The 18,908-nt window shown below is 48.5% G+C and overlaps 1 protein-coding gene across 1 annotated transcript; it reads left to right on the top strand.

Moving 5' to 3' along the window:
- Positions 1 to 3,999: 3,999 nt before the first annotated feature.
- FAM180A (family with sequence similarity 180, member A) lies at positions 4,000 to 18,000 on the top strand. The gene is made up of 3 exons (XM_006887208.1): positions 4,000 to 4,072; positions 13,294 to 13,394; positions 17,656 to 18,000. The coding sequence occupies exons 1-3, from the start codon at positions 4,000 to 4,002 to the stop codon at positions 17,998 to 18,000; spliced, it is 519 nt and encodes a 172-aa protein (XP_006887270.1).
- The last annotated feature ends 908 nt before the right edge of the window (positions 18,001 to 18,908 follow it).

Raw genomic sequence — 18,908 nt, 5'->3', positions numbered from 1 at the left:
CCTGCTCGACCTCCAGACCCACTGACCTCACAGATGGACCCTCGGCCTGCTCGACCTCCAGACCCACTGACCTCACGGATGGACCCACCCTGCTCGACCTCCAGACCCACTGACCTCATGGATGGACCCACCCTGCTCGACGTCCAGGCCCACTGATTGTGGACCCAGCACCCTAACCAGCGTCCACGTCACCAAGCTCCTGTGACCTCTGCCTGCCAGAGAGATAGACTAACGGGAGGCCGAGGAGATCAGAGAGTGGGAAAGACAGGTCTAGCATTCACGCCCTCCCGTCCCTGCCAGGTCACAGACCAGGTTCAAATCCCAGCTCTGTCACACTGCGTGACTGTGAGCTCTTCTGAGACTTTCTTTACATGTGAACTAAAGCAGCAACTGTGTACTGAATACTTGTGCACCATCGAGTTGGAACCAACCCACGGCTGATCCTCCAGCAGGTTTCCAGAGGCAGGAAATCCCATGGGAGTTAATTGTCCATCTTTCCCTGAGGAGCAGCTGGTGAACTCGAACCACATGCCTTTGGGGTGACAGTGCAATTCCTTACCACTAGGTAACCAGAGTGCCCTCTGAAAGCTTAGTGTGTGCTGTGTACACACAGGACTTACCTCTCACCGGGGCCACTGGTGGTATTGTCGGTTAGGCGCTAGGCTATTAACCAGAGAGTTGATGGTTTGAATCCATCAGCTGTTCCAGGGAAGAAAGAGGGGGCAACCTGCCCCTGTTAGGACTTACAGCCTCAGAAACCTGATGGAGGGAGTGTGGACGTGAGTCAGAATTTCCAGCACTGGGTTTGGTTTGGAGTTTTATTCCTCATCGTTATTGTTGTTTGCTGTTGAGTCAGAATTGACCCATAGCCGACCTTCCAGCAAGTTTTCAGAGGCAGTAAATTTCAACGGAGGACACTGTCCATCCTTCTCCCACAGAGCATCTGGTGGATTTGAACCATCAGCCTTTGGGACTGCAGCGCGGGTTTCTTACCACTAGGCCACCAGAACTCCCTGTAGCACTACAGACATGTACTCTTCAGCAAGCCTATGATGAAGACACTAGGACCAGCCCATTTTAGAGATGAAGCCTTTGTTGTTTCTGCCTGCTGAACACTGCTGTTTTTGCTGGGGTGAGATAATATCGCATTGTTATTTTTATTTGCATCTTTCTAACAACTAATTCTCCATCTCACATACTCTGGGCATGTTTCTAGAAGAGGCTATTCCTTGGAAAGGTGGAGGAACCATGAAGGAGAGGAAGACCCTCAACCAGCTGTACTGACACAGTGAGTACAGCAATGGGCTTGTCAAGGACTGTGAGAATGGCACAGGATAGAACAGGGTTCAGATCTGTTCTTCACAGGCTCACTATGAGTCATACTCGATGGTACCGAACAACAACAGGTAATGGTGAGCTCTGATGGCTTGTTGTTGTTGTTGTTATGTGCCATTATTTCACCTGCAACCCTACGTACAGCAGCTCTGAAGCCTGCCCTGTCCTGAGCTAGTCTCACCAATTCTGACACACTATCTCCCATTGCCCCAGTTATAGTATCAATCCATCTCATCTTGGGTCTTCCTCTCCTGCACTGTTCCTCTACCCTTCCAAGCATGATGTCCTTCTCCAAAGACCAATCCCTTCTGTCACATGCCCAAAGTATGTGAGACAGAGTTTCAAAATCCTAGCCTCCAAGGAGAATCTTGGTTTCATCCTCTCCAGGACAGACCAATTTGTTTTCTTGGCAGTCCATGGTATGTTTAAGACTTTTCTCTAGCACCATAATTTGAAGGCATAAATTCTTCTGTCATCTTTAGTCATTGTCCAGCTCTCTGATGCATAGCAGGTAATTGTGAAAATCATGGCCTAGATTAGGTGCACTTTAGTCTCTAGACTGACATCATTGCTTTTCAGTACTCTAGAGAAGTCTCTGGCAGCAGATTTTACCAGTGTAATTTGTCTTTTTATTTCCTGACTGCTGATATTAAAAGATCAGATGTTAAAACAGATTAGGAAGAAGGGTTGGCCATTCACTTCTGAAACATAACAGGCCTCCTGTGTACAGTAGAGTACACAGACTACCAGATATGGCAACTGAGGCTGAACCCTCAAATTTGGAAACACAAAGGAGAAGGAATAGTTGTAAGAAGAAACTAATGACAGGAACGTGGAATGTGAGAAGCATGAATGTAGGAAAACTGGACATTGTTAAGAAATGGAACGCATAAATGTTGACATATTAGGTATTAGCGAAATGAGATGGACTGTCATAGGACATTTTTAATCAGATGTCCTTATTGTCTACTACACTGGAGGTTAAAAGGTGAGGAAAAATGAAGTTGCTTTCATAGTTAAAAAGGTTGTTTCTGGATCTATCTTGAAATAATGTGTCACAATATTGTGAATGACAGGATAATATCCATACATATACAAGGAAGACCTGTTACTACCACTATAATTCAAATTTATGCACCAACAACTATAGCCAAAGAGGAGAAAATGGATGATTTCTGAGAGCTTAGTGTAAAGTAATTGTGCTGCCAACGCAAAGGTACATGGTTCAAACCTACCACCTGCTCCACAAGGGACAGAGGGACAATTTCCTCCTATTTACCGCCTCTGAAAACCTACTGGAGGTCAGCTATGGGTTGGTCCTGACTCGACAGTAACAACAGCAACAATAGCTAATGATCTTGAGCATTTCTTCACGTGTCTGTTGGCCAACTGAATGTCTTCTTTGGTGAGGTATCTATTCACATCCTCAACAGGAATGCTTTTAAAATGGTCATGGAAGAGCAGATGAATGGATAAACTGGTACATACACAATGGAATACTGTATAAGGTTAAAGAAAAAGGAAGAATTCCCAAAATACCACCAGCATGGATGAGCCCAGAGGGCACTGTGCTGAACCAACTAAGGCAGGCACACAGGACCAACACTGTACTTGATATGTTGTTATTAACAAGCTAAGGGAAAGTGCACACACAGAATGAAATACCCTTTGAGGGCTGCCAGGGCTGGGAGGGGGAAAGGAAGGGAAGTTTCTCACCAGGTAACAAACAGACTTACAGTAAGTTGGACAAAGGGAGGGTTATCTAAAGTAAGGGTGATTAGCATCATAAAAATTACATTTTGAGAAGTAAAAGCTTGCATTATTTTATTTTACTTGATGTGATGAGTGTTCACTGAAGGGAACATGGGGGGGGGGTTGGAGATTACCACAAGCTTGAAGCTTAAAAGAGTACACATTTGTTCAAAAGAGGAAAATGAAATTATCATGGAAACCACTGTGGTCGTACCAGGGAGAGTGGATAGGGCTTCGGATCCAGTAGAAGCACAGCCAGAGAGGAGATGGAGCGGGTCTTAAATGTCACCTACAGACCCCTCAGCCACTGCCCACACGCGAGCAAACCCCAGCCCCTCTACAGACCCCTCAGCCACTGCCCACACACGAGCAAACCCCAGCGCCTCCGCACCCCATCACTCTGCTCCCTCAGAGCCTTTGGCAGGCTCTTGGATCTGGCCGGCTGGCACCCAGCTGTGGGCACTGATAGTCCCAGGAACCCCAGGACAGGGGCAGCTCACGGGCATGCCGGGGCTCAGCCACATTCCCCCACCCTCAGCCTGCGCCCCAGCCTGGGTGCGGTCCATGTGGTCAGCAGGGAGAGCAGCCAGCCCTCCTTCCCGCGCTCTCCAGCAAGTTCCGCGAGACTGTTTGCTGAAGAAAAATTCCAGTGGGCGCATCCAACACATGAAAGTCAAGCACAGGAACTCTGCCTCCCCACCCTCTGCCAAGGCAGTCACATGCCCCGTGAGTCACCACAGATGCACTCAAAGCAGAGCCCCGGCGTGGAGCCCCGGGCCAGCCCCAGGAGACAGGGCTCACAGAGGGACCTGCTCAGCTCATCCCACCTCCTGAGCGGGGGACAGGCTCGGAAGAGGAGGGGTGGGGAGGGGACTGACCTGTGCTGCATCCCGTCGGCTGAGCTGGGAGAAGATGTCCTGGAAGGCTGTGCTGCTGGTGCTGTGTTGCCACGCTCAGGTGGCCGCTGGCCACAGGTGGAACAGAGGTGAGCTGCTTGCAGGCTTGTCTGCTAGACGCTTCTTACTTACTCTTGAAGCAAATCAGGGACGAGGGCATGCAGGAAGGCACTTAGGGCTCTGCGCCCTAAGCTTGTCTCTGCCTGCTGCTTCCTGCTTCTTGGCATGGTCCCCAGGGATGGTGGTGATGAGAAAGGCCTTGGGAAAGGTCACCAGGGCTAGGTCAAGGACCAGAGGACATCCTCTGACACAGAGCAAGCTTATCTTGCTCCATGAGAAGTGGACAGCTCTCCTCACTCCTCCTCTGGGGGGCCTCTCTGGGGCAGGTGCTGGACTGAGGGCTGCTGGGAGCCAGGCTGCAGAGAGGGCAGCATGGACGGGGTCTCCCTGCTGCCTCCAGCCAGCAGTGAATCATCTTTGTAGCAGAGTGGTGCTGCTCTCGGCAGGCAAGCCACGAAGTCCACGGCATCAGGTGTAACTCTAGCATCAGGTGTGCCTCCTCTCCCAGGTGTGCCTGCCTGCCTGTCTGTCTGCCTCACCTCTTACCTTTTCCTTCCCAGGAGTAGAGGTGCTAAACTGTGAGGACATCTTTGCTCTGTGCCCCAGGCCACCTCCACTCAATGACACTGGATGCTCCCAGAGAATCCTTAGCATTCCTTAGGAAATGAGGAGTCAGTTGCAGTGAGCACTCCACACCCCTGAACTCCAATCTTCCTGCTCCCTGATGTCAGCAGAGTCTGTGCCCAGGAAGGCTGCAGGAGGGAGAGTCTAGAGGAGATGTGTGTGGGGGGGTCTGAGGATGGAGGAGCTGGAGGGCAGAGACGAAGGAATTGGAATGGACGGGGTGGTGCGGGCTCAGAGCAGAGGGGGCCAGCGAGGGAAAGTAGAACCATCCACCTCAGGCTGGTCTTTGCTCCCTCCTGTCCAGCTCTAGATCAGGGACTGCCAGTCCTCTGAACTGAGTCGGGAGCTGAACGTTTCCCAGAGGCAAATAGTTAATGTAGCCCGTCTTTGTGGACCAGTGATTACAGTATAAACTGCTAACCAAATGGCATGCAGTTCAAACCCATCAGCTGCTCCACAGGAGAATGCTGTAGAGGTCTGATGACATAAAGATTTGCATCTTTGGAAACCCCGTGGCACGTCTACCCTTCCCTGGAAGGTTGCTGTGAGTCAGAATTAACTTGTTAGCAAGAGGTCTTACCTTTTTTTTGGGGGGGGGACAATATTACACACACTTGTCATTGCTTAGGTGGTGTGGTCTCTTAACAGCTGTTCAGGTGGGGCTTCTCTAACATTCAAACCCACCAACAGCAGGCAGAAGGAAGACGGGCAATGTCCTCCCTTGTAATTTACAGCCTTGGAAATTGACTGCAGGTCACTATGAATTGAGCTGTAGAGTTTCTCACTGTTTACCACGTGCACAAACTTTGGGGCAGCACTTAAAAGCTGAGAGCCAAGGACTTTGGGACTGTGTTCTGCTGAATACCTCAGACCTCAGGCCCTGCTCATTTGCCTGGTCAGAAGGGAAAGGGTGTGCGTGCTCGCTCAGACACTGGGCTTAGGACTTCAAATGACTTGCTGGCTTGTGTGCTTCCTGGTTGCAACGTGAACGAGCCTGCAAAGGTCTCTGCCTCTCCTGGCTTGTGTGATCGCTGCGGACTCTCTTCACCTCTCTGAGATTTGGTTCTCTGATAAGAAATAGTAGTCGTTAATCAAACTTAACCTTCCTGCAAGTGTCAAATGGAAATAACAAAACAAAACAAAAACCCTGCAAAGATGCGTTGTAAAGGATGGAGCCTTATATAAATATAGGTAGTGCAAACGACTAAACGTGCCTATGAACTAAAAAACTGATGGTTCAAAACCACCTGGAGACGCCTGGAAGAGTTCACAGCCATGAAAAACCCTCAAGAGCTCTGCTCTTCTCGGAACCATGGAGAATCTACATGGAGAGTCCCTGGGACAGCATCCAGCTGTGAGGGGCCACGTCGGGCTCACGACGCCCCTACAGGTGGCAGCGTAGAACTGCACGCTCCAAGGTCTCCTGGCTCCTTTCTCAAGAGCAGCTCTGGCCAGGTGTCCCTGTGTGGACTGGAACCCTCAACCTTCCAGATGCACCACTCAGGTTCCGATCACTTTACCTACCATTCTAGAAAGGAAATGGCCTCAGGAGAGGAAGTATATCCTCATGAGAGATAGTTTAAGACTCTCACCTGCCCACCCGGAGCACAGCCCCCAGTGAGGTGGGGAAGTGGCAGAGGGTGAGAGGCAGGGGGCTGTCACGGTCTTCCACACCTGGCTTTCTCTGCATTCCTAACATTGTTCTTCGAATTCTAAAACAGACACACAGTTCCTGACATTCGGTCATTGAAGATGAGATTTGTTGTTGATTGCCTTCAAGTTTAGCACGACTCATAGCGACCCTATGAACAAAAGGCCTGAAACCCCTCTACAACTATCGACATTTATCCAAGTTCATAGAGTTTCCGGAGGCATGTTGTTTAGGAAGTGGATGCCGCTCCTCTTTCAAATCTGTCGTAGTATGTCATTGTTTTTTTATAGTAATGGTTTTTCCAAATGCTCTGTTTTCTTTCACCTCTTTCTTATCTCAGTCCCAAATTCAACCTGCTTCAAGTCTCCTCAGAGGCTGAAGTTCCCTTTGGAAAGTCTAGCAGAGCCTCTTCCCGTAAGACCTTCCTCCTCCACCCCCCCCCACTACCCCCACAATCCCCCTCACCACCACCCCATCCACTCGACACCCTGAACCCCCCACCACCACCACCCTTCACCACTCCCCACCCACCTCTTAACACCACCTTCAGTCCTTATCACCCACATCCACCCTCCCCACTTCCCACCCCTACCCCAGCCCTCACCACTGCCGTCCATGTCTCACTCTTACTACTTTTTCCCCACCCCAGCCCTCAACACCCCTGTCCACTCCTCACCCTCCACCCTTTACCATTTCCCATTCTTACCTCTTCCCACTCCTCACCCTCACACACGGCCATCCCGCCCACACACCTCACACTTCCTCCTTCCCTCCCACAGAAAAAGCAATGACCCACAAGACATACTTGTGTCCTCTCAATCCCCGAGACCAGCTGTCCGGGATTCCACTCTGTGGTGCAGCCTCTCTCTGGGAGTGCCTGCCAGCCCTGACTTGATTAAGGCCAAGTGACTCCGGTGGTTGGTGGCAGCCCCAGAGAGCTGATGGACACAGAGAGAGAGAGAGAGAAAGGGAGAGAGAGAGAGAGAGGCACATTCATGCACACATACTTTTTTGGTAAATTAGGCATGTTTTTCATTGTTTTTGGTCAAACATTCTTCTATGTTGTATCAACCTGGTGTGTCCACTTGTTGTACAGAAGTAACCTGTGGTCACTGTGAACCTGAACACTGTGACACTGATGAGTCAAATGCGATAACGGTTACCCACGGTGGACAGTGTTTGCTGGAGCTCTTGGAAGCAGGAGTGGCATCCACTTCCGTAAATAGCTTGCCTCTGGAAACCCCATAAACCTGGAGAAAGGATGAAAATCACACAAGTGTTCAGGACTTTCATTCATAGGGTCACTATGAGTCGCCTACGACTTGACGGCACTTAACAACAACAGCAATAGAAAAGAAAAAAATTCTTTATAAAGAACATTTAAAGAAACTGATAATTTAAAACATCAAAAAAATTTTCTTAGCCACCTAGTTAGAATCAACTTTTAGTTGATCTTCCAAGAGTTTCTGAGGCTATAAAGACTGACCAGCTACTTTCTCCTGTAGAGGTGCTGTCACTGGGACTATATCACTAGTTTGCCACAACATGGTGGCTAGAATACATTAATTAATCATTATTAATAACTATTCATAATTATTAATTCTTTTTTATTTTTTATTTTCTACTAGTTTATAAAATTCAAATACATTGTTGCACACATGCTCTTATGCACACAGAGACACACAAGCACACACACATACACTCTCTCTCATATACGCAAACTCACATCACATACTCAGAGACACACCAGCACACACAGATTCTCGTGCTCACACACCTTCATACACACATACTCAGAGACGCACAGAAATGCATACTCACGTACACATCTCCTCAGTCAGAGACAGAGACATGTATATACACACACTGGGTTTCGAGACTGTGAGCTGCATAGGAGGAGATTGTCTGTCTTTTTCCCACAGAACCAGGGGTGGATTCAACCTAATGATGGATTCGAACCACCAGAGAGTGTGGGTTAGCAGTGCAGCTACGTACACACTAAGCCACCAGAGCTCCCTGTTGTGTTTTGTAAATAATAACAATATCCTTTACGTGAGAAGGGAGCTATGGCCGCTTAGGGGTAAGAAGTTGCATCACCCAAACCAAAGGCACGTGGTTCAAATCCACCAGTTGCTTCAGGAACAGGAAGGGCAACCCTCCCCCCATGAAAACCCACTGGAAAGTCAGCTAGGAGTCCATTCTCTCCTGTCTATACTTAACAAGGAAGACTATTGGGAAATCTTCTGCTTTATGAATAAGAAAGGCTGAAGAATAAAAAATAAAAAAAAAGAAAGACTGAAGAAGAATCGCTGCCTTTGAACTGTGGCGTTGATGAAGAGTGTTGAATATACCATGTTGTTGTTGCACTGTAGAATCAGAACTGACCCAAAGCTGAGCCCCTAGCAGGTTTTCGGAGATAGTAGATCACATGGGAGCAGGCTGCCCCTCCTTCTCCGATGGAGCAGCTGGTGGATTTGAACCGCAGACCTTTTAGATTACAGCACAGCTTCTCACCACTAGACCACCAGCGCTCCCTGAAGAGAGCTGAAAGAAGTATAGCCAGAGAGTTCCTTGAGGCAAGGACGGGGAGACGCTCTTCAGACTTGTCATCAGGACAGGCCAGCCTCTGGAGAAGGACTCGGGTTAATTAAGGTGGACGGTCAGCTAGAAAGAGGAAGACTCTTCCAGACGGATGGACTGAGTGGCCCAGAGGCTGCCCCAAAGGGCCCACACAGCAAGGACTGTGGGGATGGCACAGAACCGGCCTGTGTCTCCTTCTGTCCTTCTCAGGACCACTAATGGTTGGAACTGATTGACCGCACCACCAACAACCACAGCCTCCATGTGTCTGGGCCAGGAAGCTGGAGAGCTTCGCTCCTGGACTGAGAAATTGAACATGGCCTCTCCCAGCCTGGGACCGGGCCTCCTAGGAGGTAAGGGACGGTGTGGCAGGAGTTAACGTCAGCTTTCCAAGAATTAGGCAGAAACAGGGCTGTAAATAAGTTCTAGACTTGCTTGTGAGGATGAAGATTTAGTGAAACTTTGTTTAGAAAAAGTGGCATTTAGTGACGAGAGCTGTTATTAACGACTGTAGCCTCAGCTACTCTGTGCACCGTGGGACCAGACTGTGGTGGCCCACGGGGTTTTCACCAGCTCGTTTGTGGCAGTGTACTGCCAGGCCTTTCCTCCTAGTCTCTCTCAGTCTGGAAGTCCCACTGAAACCTGTTTCACATCCTAGCAACACACAAGCCTCCAACAGAGACAGAGTAAGAGTATATGAAGCACACTGACGGGCAATCGAACCCCAGTCTCCTGCATGAATTCTACTATGAACTGTCACTGCTCCCATATGACATTAACTTTTTAAAAAAGACAAACACACAACACGGTTGCCATTGCATGAATTCCCACTCATGGTGACCCCGTGTGTGTAGACAAGGTTGCTACACAGGGATCTCAAGAGTCTCACTTTGGGAAGCAGATTGCCAGGCCTTTCTTCTGAGGCTCCTCTGGGTGGGTAGACTACAAACATTTCATTTAGCAGCTAAGAACCTGTTTGGGCTCCAACCACACATCGCTTGCTTGGTGTCTGACCCCTCCAGCATCAGCATGGATGTGAGTTAGTCATCTGAGGACACTCACAGAGAGTCAGATGGGGCGGCTGCTGAGCCCCTGGGATGTCTGACCCTGTGGAGCAGAAAAAGTCCCCTGTCTGGAGGATGTGGAAGCCGCCACAAACAGGGGAGGAGCAGGACCCCTGAAGGCAGGAAGTGGGGAAAGGGTCCCATCCCCTCAGTCCTGGACTCTCCATTCCCTTTCAAAGGACTAAGGGCCTCTCTAGAAGGAGAATCGAGGTCTTTGAACTGTGGTGTTGGAGAAGAGTATTCAATATATCATAAATTGCTAGGAGAACAAATAGGTTCATCCTTGAGAGGGTGAAACCAGGCTGCTTCTTGGAGGCAAGGTGTTTGAAACTCTGTCTCACATACTTTGGACATATTGCAAGGAGAGATCAGTCCTTGAAGAGGGACATCATGCCTGGGAGGGTGGAGGGACAGCACAAGAAAGGAAGACCCTGGATGAGAGGGACTGACTCAGTGCCTGGGGTAATGGGGTTTGGTGTTTCAGAGACAATAAGGTTGGCTCAGGATAGAGCAGGGTTCAGAGCTGCTGTACACAGGATTGCTGTGAGTCTCAAGTGACTCATGAGTCTCAAGTGACTCAACGGCACATAACAGCAAGAACAAAGGTGGATGAAGAAGAATTGATGCTTTTGAATTGTGATGTTGGAGATGAGTACTGAATACCCCAAAAGAATAAATCTATCTTAGAGGAAGTGAAACCAGAATGCTCCTAAGAGGCAAGGATGGTGAAGCTTCGTCTCACAGACCGTGGGTAAGTTGTCAGGAGCGGCCAGTCAAAAGACATCATGGTAGAAAGAGGAAAACCCTCAACAAGAGGGACTGACACAGTGACCGGCGCAAAGGGCTTGAGTGTGGGGATCATGAGGACATACGGCATAGGGCAAGGTTCAGATCTATCGATCAGAGAAAGGGTTGTCATTTTCAACTTGACAGCATCTAACAACAGTCGAGATGCTGAAGCTATTTTCAACAGTCTTCACCCAACGGAGTCATCATCTGACAGGTTATGAGGACAAGCGCTACAGAAAATAAAGTGGTTCCTCTGGTTGCACTGTGGGTAGGGAGTTGGGGTGCCAACCCAGAGACAGGCAGTTCAAATCCACTAGCAGGGCTGGAGGAGAAAGGTGAGTGCTGACAGAACAGAAACCTCATGTGCTGCTGTGAGAGAAACACAATCCTGGGGGGCTGTAACAAACAAATCGATTCTCTCACAGCATAAGAAGTTAGAAAAGTCTGAGCACAGGACACCAGCTCTACCCAGTACCACTGAGTCAAGTCCAACTCAACGTCACTATTGGGATTCATAGGCTACAAGTATTTCTAGGAGGAGATGGTTCACCTTTGGCCAAAGCAGCAGCTGGTAGATCGGATCAGTTATTTGAGGTAAAAGTGCTGTCTGGTCACCTATGATTCATAACAACCCTAGGAACAATGGATCCGAACCCTGCCCTATCCTGGCCTTCCTCATCTTCTCTGACTCGCTCAAGCCCACTGCTACAGTCACTGTCAATCTGTCTCAAGGAGGGTCCTCCCCTTCTTCTCTGGCCCTCCACATTTCCAAGCTCTTCTAACCACCTGCCCCAAATATGTCAAAGTTTCACCACCCATGCCTCCAAGGACCACCCTGACTGCGCCTTTTCCAAGCTGTCCATGTTTGTGCCTTCGGTAGTCCACGGGATACCAAGCACTCTTCTCCACCTCTGGTCATCCCAGCCAGGCAAACCTTTGTCTTCATGCACTATGCCACCACTCCTTGTGGGGAAGGCTCTCTCCCTGGTATGGCTCCAGGGGAAGGGCCTTGGTAATCTATCTTCCCCATCACTGTCTGCTTAATCTTTCTCTCATCTATCTCAAAAGGAGACCAATTCAGGACACACCCTATCTATCTCAACAGGAGATTAAGACACACCCTGCGCTAATACGGCCTCATTCAAAACTCCCTGCTGTGACTCACAGGGACCCTCCTGAGGGTTTCCTGGCTGTAAATCAGGAGGGGAGGAGAATGCCTGCCTTTTTTCCGCAGAGCCGCTGGGGGGGTTGAACCGAGGTAGACAACTGGCTTTTGGGTTAGCAGCCCAGGCTACACCACCAGGGCTCAGTGACTGCTTCAATAACATAACAAAACCATTCCCTCATGGAATTACAACCACGGAATGGGTACTTGGGGTAACATACACAATTCAACCACATATTTTGGGGATATACAACTTAATCCATTACAGGCAGTATAATCCACAGATGATGTTAGTGTCAATGGTACAGAAATTACCACCAACACGGACAGTGGGGATCGGATCAAAACAAAGGAGAGACGCAAAGCGAGAGGCTGGGCAGCTTAGAGAGCTAGAAGGAAGGGCGACGTGCACAGAACAAGACTGGGAAGAAATGGGAGCAATGATTTTGTAGATTATGACCTAACTTGGGAGGGACTGGAGAGCATTATGCTGAGTGAACTAACTCAGTCCCCCAAGGACAAATACTGTAAAAAGTCATTACTGTAGAATGAGTATAAGGATCCAAGGGGGATGGGTGAGGGTGAAAGCAGAGGGATGAGGGTGTGCAGGGGGAGGAGAGTTTAATCATAGGGTTGTACAATTTGAAAGGGAGGGAAGTAAGGGAAATTGAAAGAATCTGTTTTGGAAAACAATGTATTTGAATTTTGTAAATAAACTAGTATAATAATAAAACAACCCAACAATATCTCTTCAAGAAAAAAAAAAGAGAATGGTGAATAAACAAACGTAAACGAGCCTTTCTTGCTGATACAGCAGAGTGCTGAAGGGTGCAGTCCTATCAGTCACATTGATGGGTTCTGACACGGTGGTCCTGCAGTCAGAGTGGGACTGCCCCGTAGGCTTTCAGGGTGGGCATCTTTATGGGAGCAGATCGCCCCATCTTTTTGCTGTGGAGCAACTAGTGGGTTCTTACCTCTGACACTTTGATGAGCAGTAAAATGCCTGAATCACTGTGTCTGCAGCGCCTCTCACAGTCCTGTTAAGGACCAGGGTTATTGGGAACTCAGCGATATGACGTTTTGGGTTTTGACTTGTTCACCTGTTCTGTTTCACTGAGTTGTGCTCCTTTCTTCTTGATGCTCCAGGAGTGGGAGTCAGGCAGTCAGGCATGTGTGTTTCCTGGAGATTTCCTCAGTGTGTGTGTGTGTGTGTGTGTGTGTGTGTGTGTGTGTGCTGCTAGGTTTGGTCTTAAAACACTGGTCTCTGCCATGGCTGAGACCCTTTTGGAAAGTACCAGAGGAGTCTGTCTCCTTCAAGATCCCCTGCTAACCTCAAGGCAGGTACAGCCCATGGGATTCACACTCTGTCTCTTTCAGCTGTGCTGTTCCCTGCTGCCCACCGGCCAAAAAGGTCCTCGTCCCTCCCACTGAACCCCGTCCTGCAGACCTCCCTGGAGGAGGTGGAATTGCTCTATGAGGTGAGTCAAACATGATACCAAGCCTGCTGCTGGGGACTTCACAGTGACCTGCTAAGACAGCGTAGACCTGCCCGCGGGGTTTCCAACCTGTCGTCTTTACAGGGCAGACTACCACATCTTTCCCCAGCATAGTGACTTACCTTCCAGCTGAGCTCTCATGCCCCGGTGCTAAGAAGTTGTGCTGCCAACCTAAAGGCCCACAGTTCAAACTCACCAGCTGCAGAAATGTGCGATCTCCTCTCATGCCATTTACAGCCTCTTGAAAACCCCCTGGAGGGTGAGCTCTGAGTCGGTGCCAACATAACAAGACCACCTCTCAATTAGCAGATGAACACTTAATCACTGCATCACCAGGGCTCCTTAGATAAGGTCCACACCGAAAAAGCAAAACCCATGGCTGTTGAGTCCTTGTGACTCATAACGACCCTGTGGCATAAAGTCAAACTACTCGTGGAGTTTCCAAGGCCGTTATCTTGACGGAAGCAGACCACCGCGTCTTTCCCTCGTGGAGAAGCTGATGGATTCCAATCACCACTGTGCCACCAGCCTCCATGAGGTAGATGCAGAGGTCAAAAGGCAGGGTACCATCCACTTTGGAGAAGTGGCCCGAGTCCCAGAGAAGTAATGGCCTCGGCTATTGGCAGGCATTCCTAGCCTCATTTGTAGAAGTCATATCATGCTGCTTGTGCCAGAATAAGGCATTCCTCTTTCCCGTTTACCTCTTCCACGTGCTGTAACAGGGAATAATAGCAGGAGGAATCCAACTGAGCAAAGTTAGAGGTTTAACGTTGGGTCACTGATGCAACTTGTGTAGTGATTGTCCCAACCAGCACTCCACTGCTGTGCAAGGTAATGCCAAGTCCATTGAGTGAGACTGTGTGACAGCAACGACCCTTCTAGCTTCCCTGCTAGCCGTTGTTGTTTCTGAAGGCTTGGACCACTGGAAGGCTCTCCTCTCCTCACACACTCCCATCCCTGTAACCATCTTCCTCCAAACCACAGGGTAAATGTCCTGAGACGACCCGGTGCAGTCATAAGAGCCCAACCCAAGCCCTGAGTTGTAGTTCTAGCTTCATCAGCCATCAGCTGCATGAGCTCACACAAGTCACGATTTCCTGCTCGACCTGAGTCCCCTCCACTGTTACAGGGGAACTGAGCTCTGACATCCCCCTGCAATGTGTCCAGGCTCTGCTAGAACTGATCAGGGAAGAAAGAAAAAGCCTGCTGTAGAAAGGACAAGCCCAGAGGAGAACTCAAGTCCTCTTTTGCCAAGTCTTGAACATGAACATCATATGGAGCAAATCTGTGAGACAAGAGACCGAACATGGAAGGTAGATAGGAACTGAGAGAAGATGGATGCAGACAGTCATCAGAACTGAGTCATTCTGTCCAAAAGGTGTTTTACTGGGTTCTAATTAATACAGGTCTCTGGCGTGTCTACTTGCTGTACAGAGATAACTCGTGGTTGCTGTGAAGCTGAACACTGTGACACTGATGTATCAAATGCAATAATGGTTATCCAAGGCGGACTATTTGGTGAAACTCCCCAGTAGAAACAAGCTTGGAAGCAGGAGTGGCATCCACTTCCGTAATAGCTTGCCTCCAGAAACCCTATGATCCTGGAGAAAAGATGAAAGTCACACGAGTGTTGAGGACTTTCGTTCATTCATAGGGTCTCTGTGAGTCGCCTACGACTCAACGGCATTTAACAACAACAACAGTACAGGTCTAGAATGACAGAGGGTGGAACTGAATATGTGACAGAGTTGCCCTGCTCTTGGGGAACAAGTGAGAGAGGACACACCTCTGTACCCAGCTAATTCCTATTTTCCACATCCTTCAAATGCTCAGTTTGTGCTAAATAATTCTCCAAATGTTTTAGAAGCTTACTGGGAAGGGAGGAAGGGAAGAACGATTGCTCTTGGACATAGAAACACTAACTGATCACTTTTAATAATGGCTTTGTGCCAGCATTCCATGAGATGTTGTCCATCATTTCTCTTCTTTACCTCTCTCAGAATCCAAGGGACATATCAAACCCAGTCCACTGCCGTTGAATCAATGCTAACTCACAGCAATCAAGTGGCATAGATAGCACAAAAAAAAAAAAAAAAAATCCAAACCATCCGAGACCTAGTCGCCAGAGGATTAATTCCGACTCCTGGTGTGAGTGCCAAGCAGAACTCCTCCACGAGGTTCTCAGGGCTGAAGCAGATCACCAGGCGCTTTTCCAAAGCCCCTCTGGGGGATTCAATCTTTCCATTAGTAGTTGACATCTTAAGCATTTGTACTACCCGGGCATCCACAGTTGCTATTACTAATTCTTTTACAGAGGAGGAACATGAGATTCAGAGAAGTTTGCAGGATTAGTCGAGAAACAAGGGAAGCGTAGACTCATCTGAGCTTCCTTACGAACCACCTGGGCTTCACCACATCATGTTCCCTACAGTGTGATCAGAGAGGTGGGGAAGCCCCTGTGAAATGCGTTGCTACAGATCTGGAAGTAAACACAAGTAAGCCTGTGCTTGCTGGATAGTCCCTCTTCCTCAGGGAGTGTAAATGTAGAGATGCTTGATTCTGTAGGAAGATGCTTTGCGGTTGGGAAAGAGACAGATGCCAGCCATGTAAGCAGTATCTCTGATACAATGAGAAAACACAAAGTGATTTACTACAGATTATTATGCAAACTAAAGCAACCGTGTCTCTCTGGAGACTAAGGTGCGCCTGATACAGGCCATGGTTTTTGCAATCATTTGTTATGCATCAGAGAGTTGGACAATGACTAGGGAGGATAGAAGGAGAATTGATGCCTTTGAGCTGTGGTGCTGGAGAAGAGTAGTGAATGTACCATGGACTGCCAGGAAAACAAACAGATTCATCCTAGAGAGGGTTAAACCAGGCTGCTCCTTGGAGGCAAGGATTCTGGGGCTTCGCCTGACATACTTTGGACATGTTGTAAGGAGAGACAGGTCTTTGGAGAGGGACATCATGCTGGGTAGAGTGGAGGGACAGCGCAGGAGGGGAAGACCCTCTATGAGGTGGATTGATTCAGTGCCTGGGGTAATCGGGATGGGTGTGTCGGAGGCAGTGAGATTGGCACGGGATAGAGCAGGGTTTAGGGCTGTTGTACATAGGGTCGCTATGAGTCGCAAGCGACTCGACGGCACATAACAACAACAACAACAAAGTAAACTCATGTTTTCATTACTCACTGAGTAGTCCAAGAATGCATCAATGAGAACCTATAAAAATAAGGAGGCACGGGGATGGCTGATCTGACTTCCATTAATTCCATGAAGGGGAACTGTCCCTGTCAACAACACTCACAGTACAGGACCAATTCCTGTAAAATCAGACCTGGTCTCCCTGCTCTTGTTCCTACTTCTACTGATTCGAACACTTACAGCTGTCCTGGGCCTGCAGGTCATCGCAGTGACCACACAGACTTCACAGAACCGTCATGGATTCGTGGTTAGGGAGTTTACTGGGAACATGAAAAGGCTATATATAATTCAGGTATGCAGCAGAGCATAATCCCTCAGTCTGGATGATTCCTCTAGTCGCAGACTCTTTGACCTTTAGCCTCACAGCAGAGGTCAGTGTTACAAATTTCCTCTAGTTGGTCCTGCTAGTTCTGGCATCTCCCTTCCCTCAGTCCTCCAGCAAGCTCGTGGGAAGACCTCTGGCTCCGGCTCTGGCTCTGTGGAGCAGTGGTCCCAAGTCAGCTCTATCTCAGGCTGGTTTCTTGTTCTCTAGTGAGGCTGCCATTGCTCTCAGGCAGATCTTGGCTGGCACAGGGCTCTTTGGCCCTGAAAAACACTCACAGTTTCCTCTTCCCTATTGGTATTGAGATTCCCAATTCCTGCTTCTTAATCCACTAGCAAATTCCCTTGGGTTAGACTGACCCACCTGATTTGTATGATACCAACCATCTATGTAACAAAATCAAGGACAATGGCCTAGGAAAGTAATTTTAAACAGGAGGACATGATCCGTCCTTCTCCTACAGAGCAGCTGGTGGGTTTGAACTCTACACCTTTGGGATTACAGCAATGTTTCTTACCACTAGGCCACCAGAGCTCCCAATTTTAAACAACAGACCCTTAACACCAATGTAACCCATGCAAGGTTGTACAGCAGAGGGCCAATCAGCAGGAGACCAGTTCTCCTTGGTTCCCTAAATGAATATGTGCTAATGAGTAAAGCTTTGTCCTTGACAATGCCTGACTCATGTCTTTCCACATCTTGTGTTTCTCACCAGTTCCTCCTCTCTGAACTTGAAATCAGCCCCGACCTGGAGATCTCCATCAAAGACGAGGAGCTCCTCTCCTTGAGGAAAGGTGCTGACTTCCGCTCCGTCTGCAACGATGTGATCCCCAAGCGCATCCCAGACATCCGTCGGCTGAGTGCCAGCCTCTCCAGCAACCCAGGCATCCTCAAGAAGGAAGACTTTGAAAGGACGGTACTCACCCTGGCCTACACGGCCTATCGCACGGCCCTGGCCCAAGGGCATCAGAAGGACATCTGGGCACAGGCTCTTCGTAGCCTCTTTCAGGCCCTGAGGCATGATCTGATGCGGTCCTCAGGCCCCAAAATGTCGCTCTGAGAGTCTGGCCTACACGCAGCACAGAGTACGATCTCTATGCAGTCAGGAAGTTCTTCGTCCTCTACACCATAGCACAGACCAAAGCACCTACCACCAACCTGGAGACAACATCTCACTCCCTCATGAAGGGTTCAAGGTGAGAGTGACCCAAATAAACACAATGTTAGCCGAAGACACACTTCTCAGTTTCTCCAGAAGCCATCAAGAAGACTAAGCTAGACCATCAGAAATGTTGTGGTCTTTAGCTCTCCTTTCTGCAAGGCTTGGTCCACCACAGAAGTTCAATGTGAAGGTTCCCAAGAAATGCCCTCAGTCTAAATGGTCACTCTTCATTTTCTTAAATTGGGCCACCAAGCAACTACAGAAAGGGTCACCGTAATGGGAGAGGCGGCACCAATACCCATGCCTGTCCTTGGTTCAAAGGCTATAGTGTCACCAGTGAAGTAAGTGACCCAAATGGAAATGATTTTCAGAAGATAGAATTCTACCCCTTCAAAGGCCACATCTCACTTATAGCAGCATGCACCTTCACTGAATCATATACATGAAATATCCTGAGTTTTAATGGAAAACTTTATAACTGAAGATAGTCATTCAGAGAAATTTAATAAGATCATCTCTAAGACTTCTGGCCATTCCAACATTCCAACAGTCATGAACTTACGGTGAGATTCTGCAAAGGGGTCATGTGACTCAACCATAGGTCTCTGCCAACTTTGCGCCTATTCTGAGAAGCCCCAGACCCAAACTAAAACCTAAGCAGTTGACAGTGAGTGACTCTACAAATGGTAGAGAGTGGAACTAGGTCCCATTGGGTTTTCTTTTATTTATATAGATAATATTTTATATATATATATATATGTGAAATATATATGAATTGTACTATAATTTATTTTCTTATTTTTGTT

This window comes from Elephantulus edwardii, unplaced genomic scaffold (genome assembly GCF_000299155.1).
Source record: "Elephantulus edwardii isolate Elephantulus edwardi_28Jun2011 unplaced genomic scaffold, EleEdw1.0 scaffold00055, whole genome shotgun sequence".
NCBI lineage: Eukaryota > Metazoa > Chordata > Mammalia > Macroscelidea > Macroscelididae > Elephantulus > Elephantulus edwardii.
The sequence above is the reverse complement of the archived record's forward strand: the minus strand, read 5'-3'. Positions and strand labels throughout refer to the sequence as shown.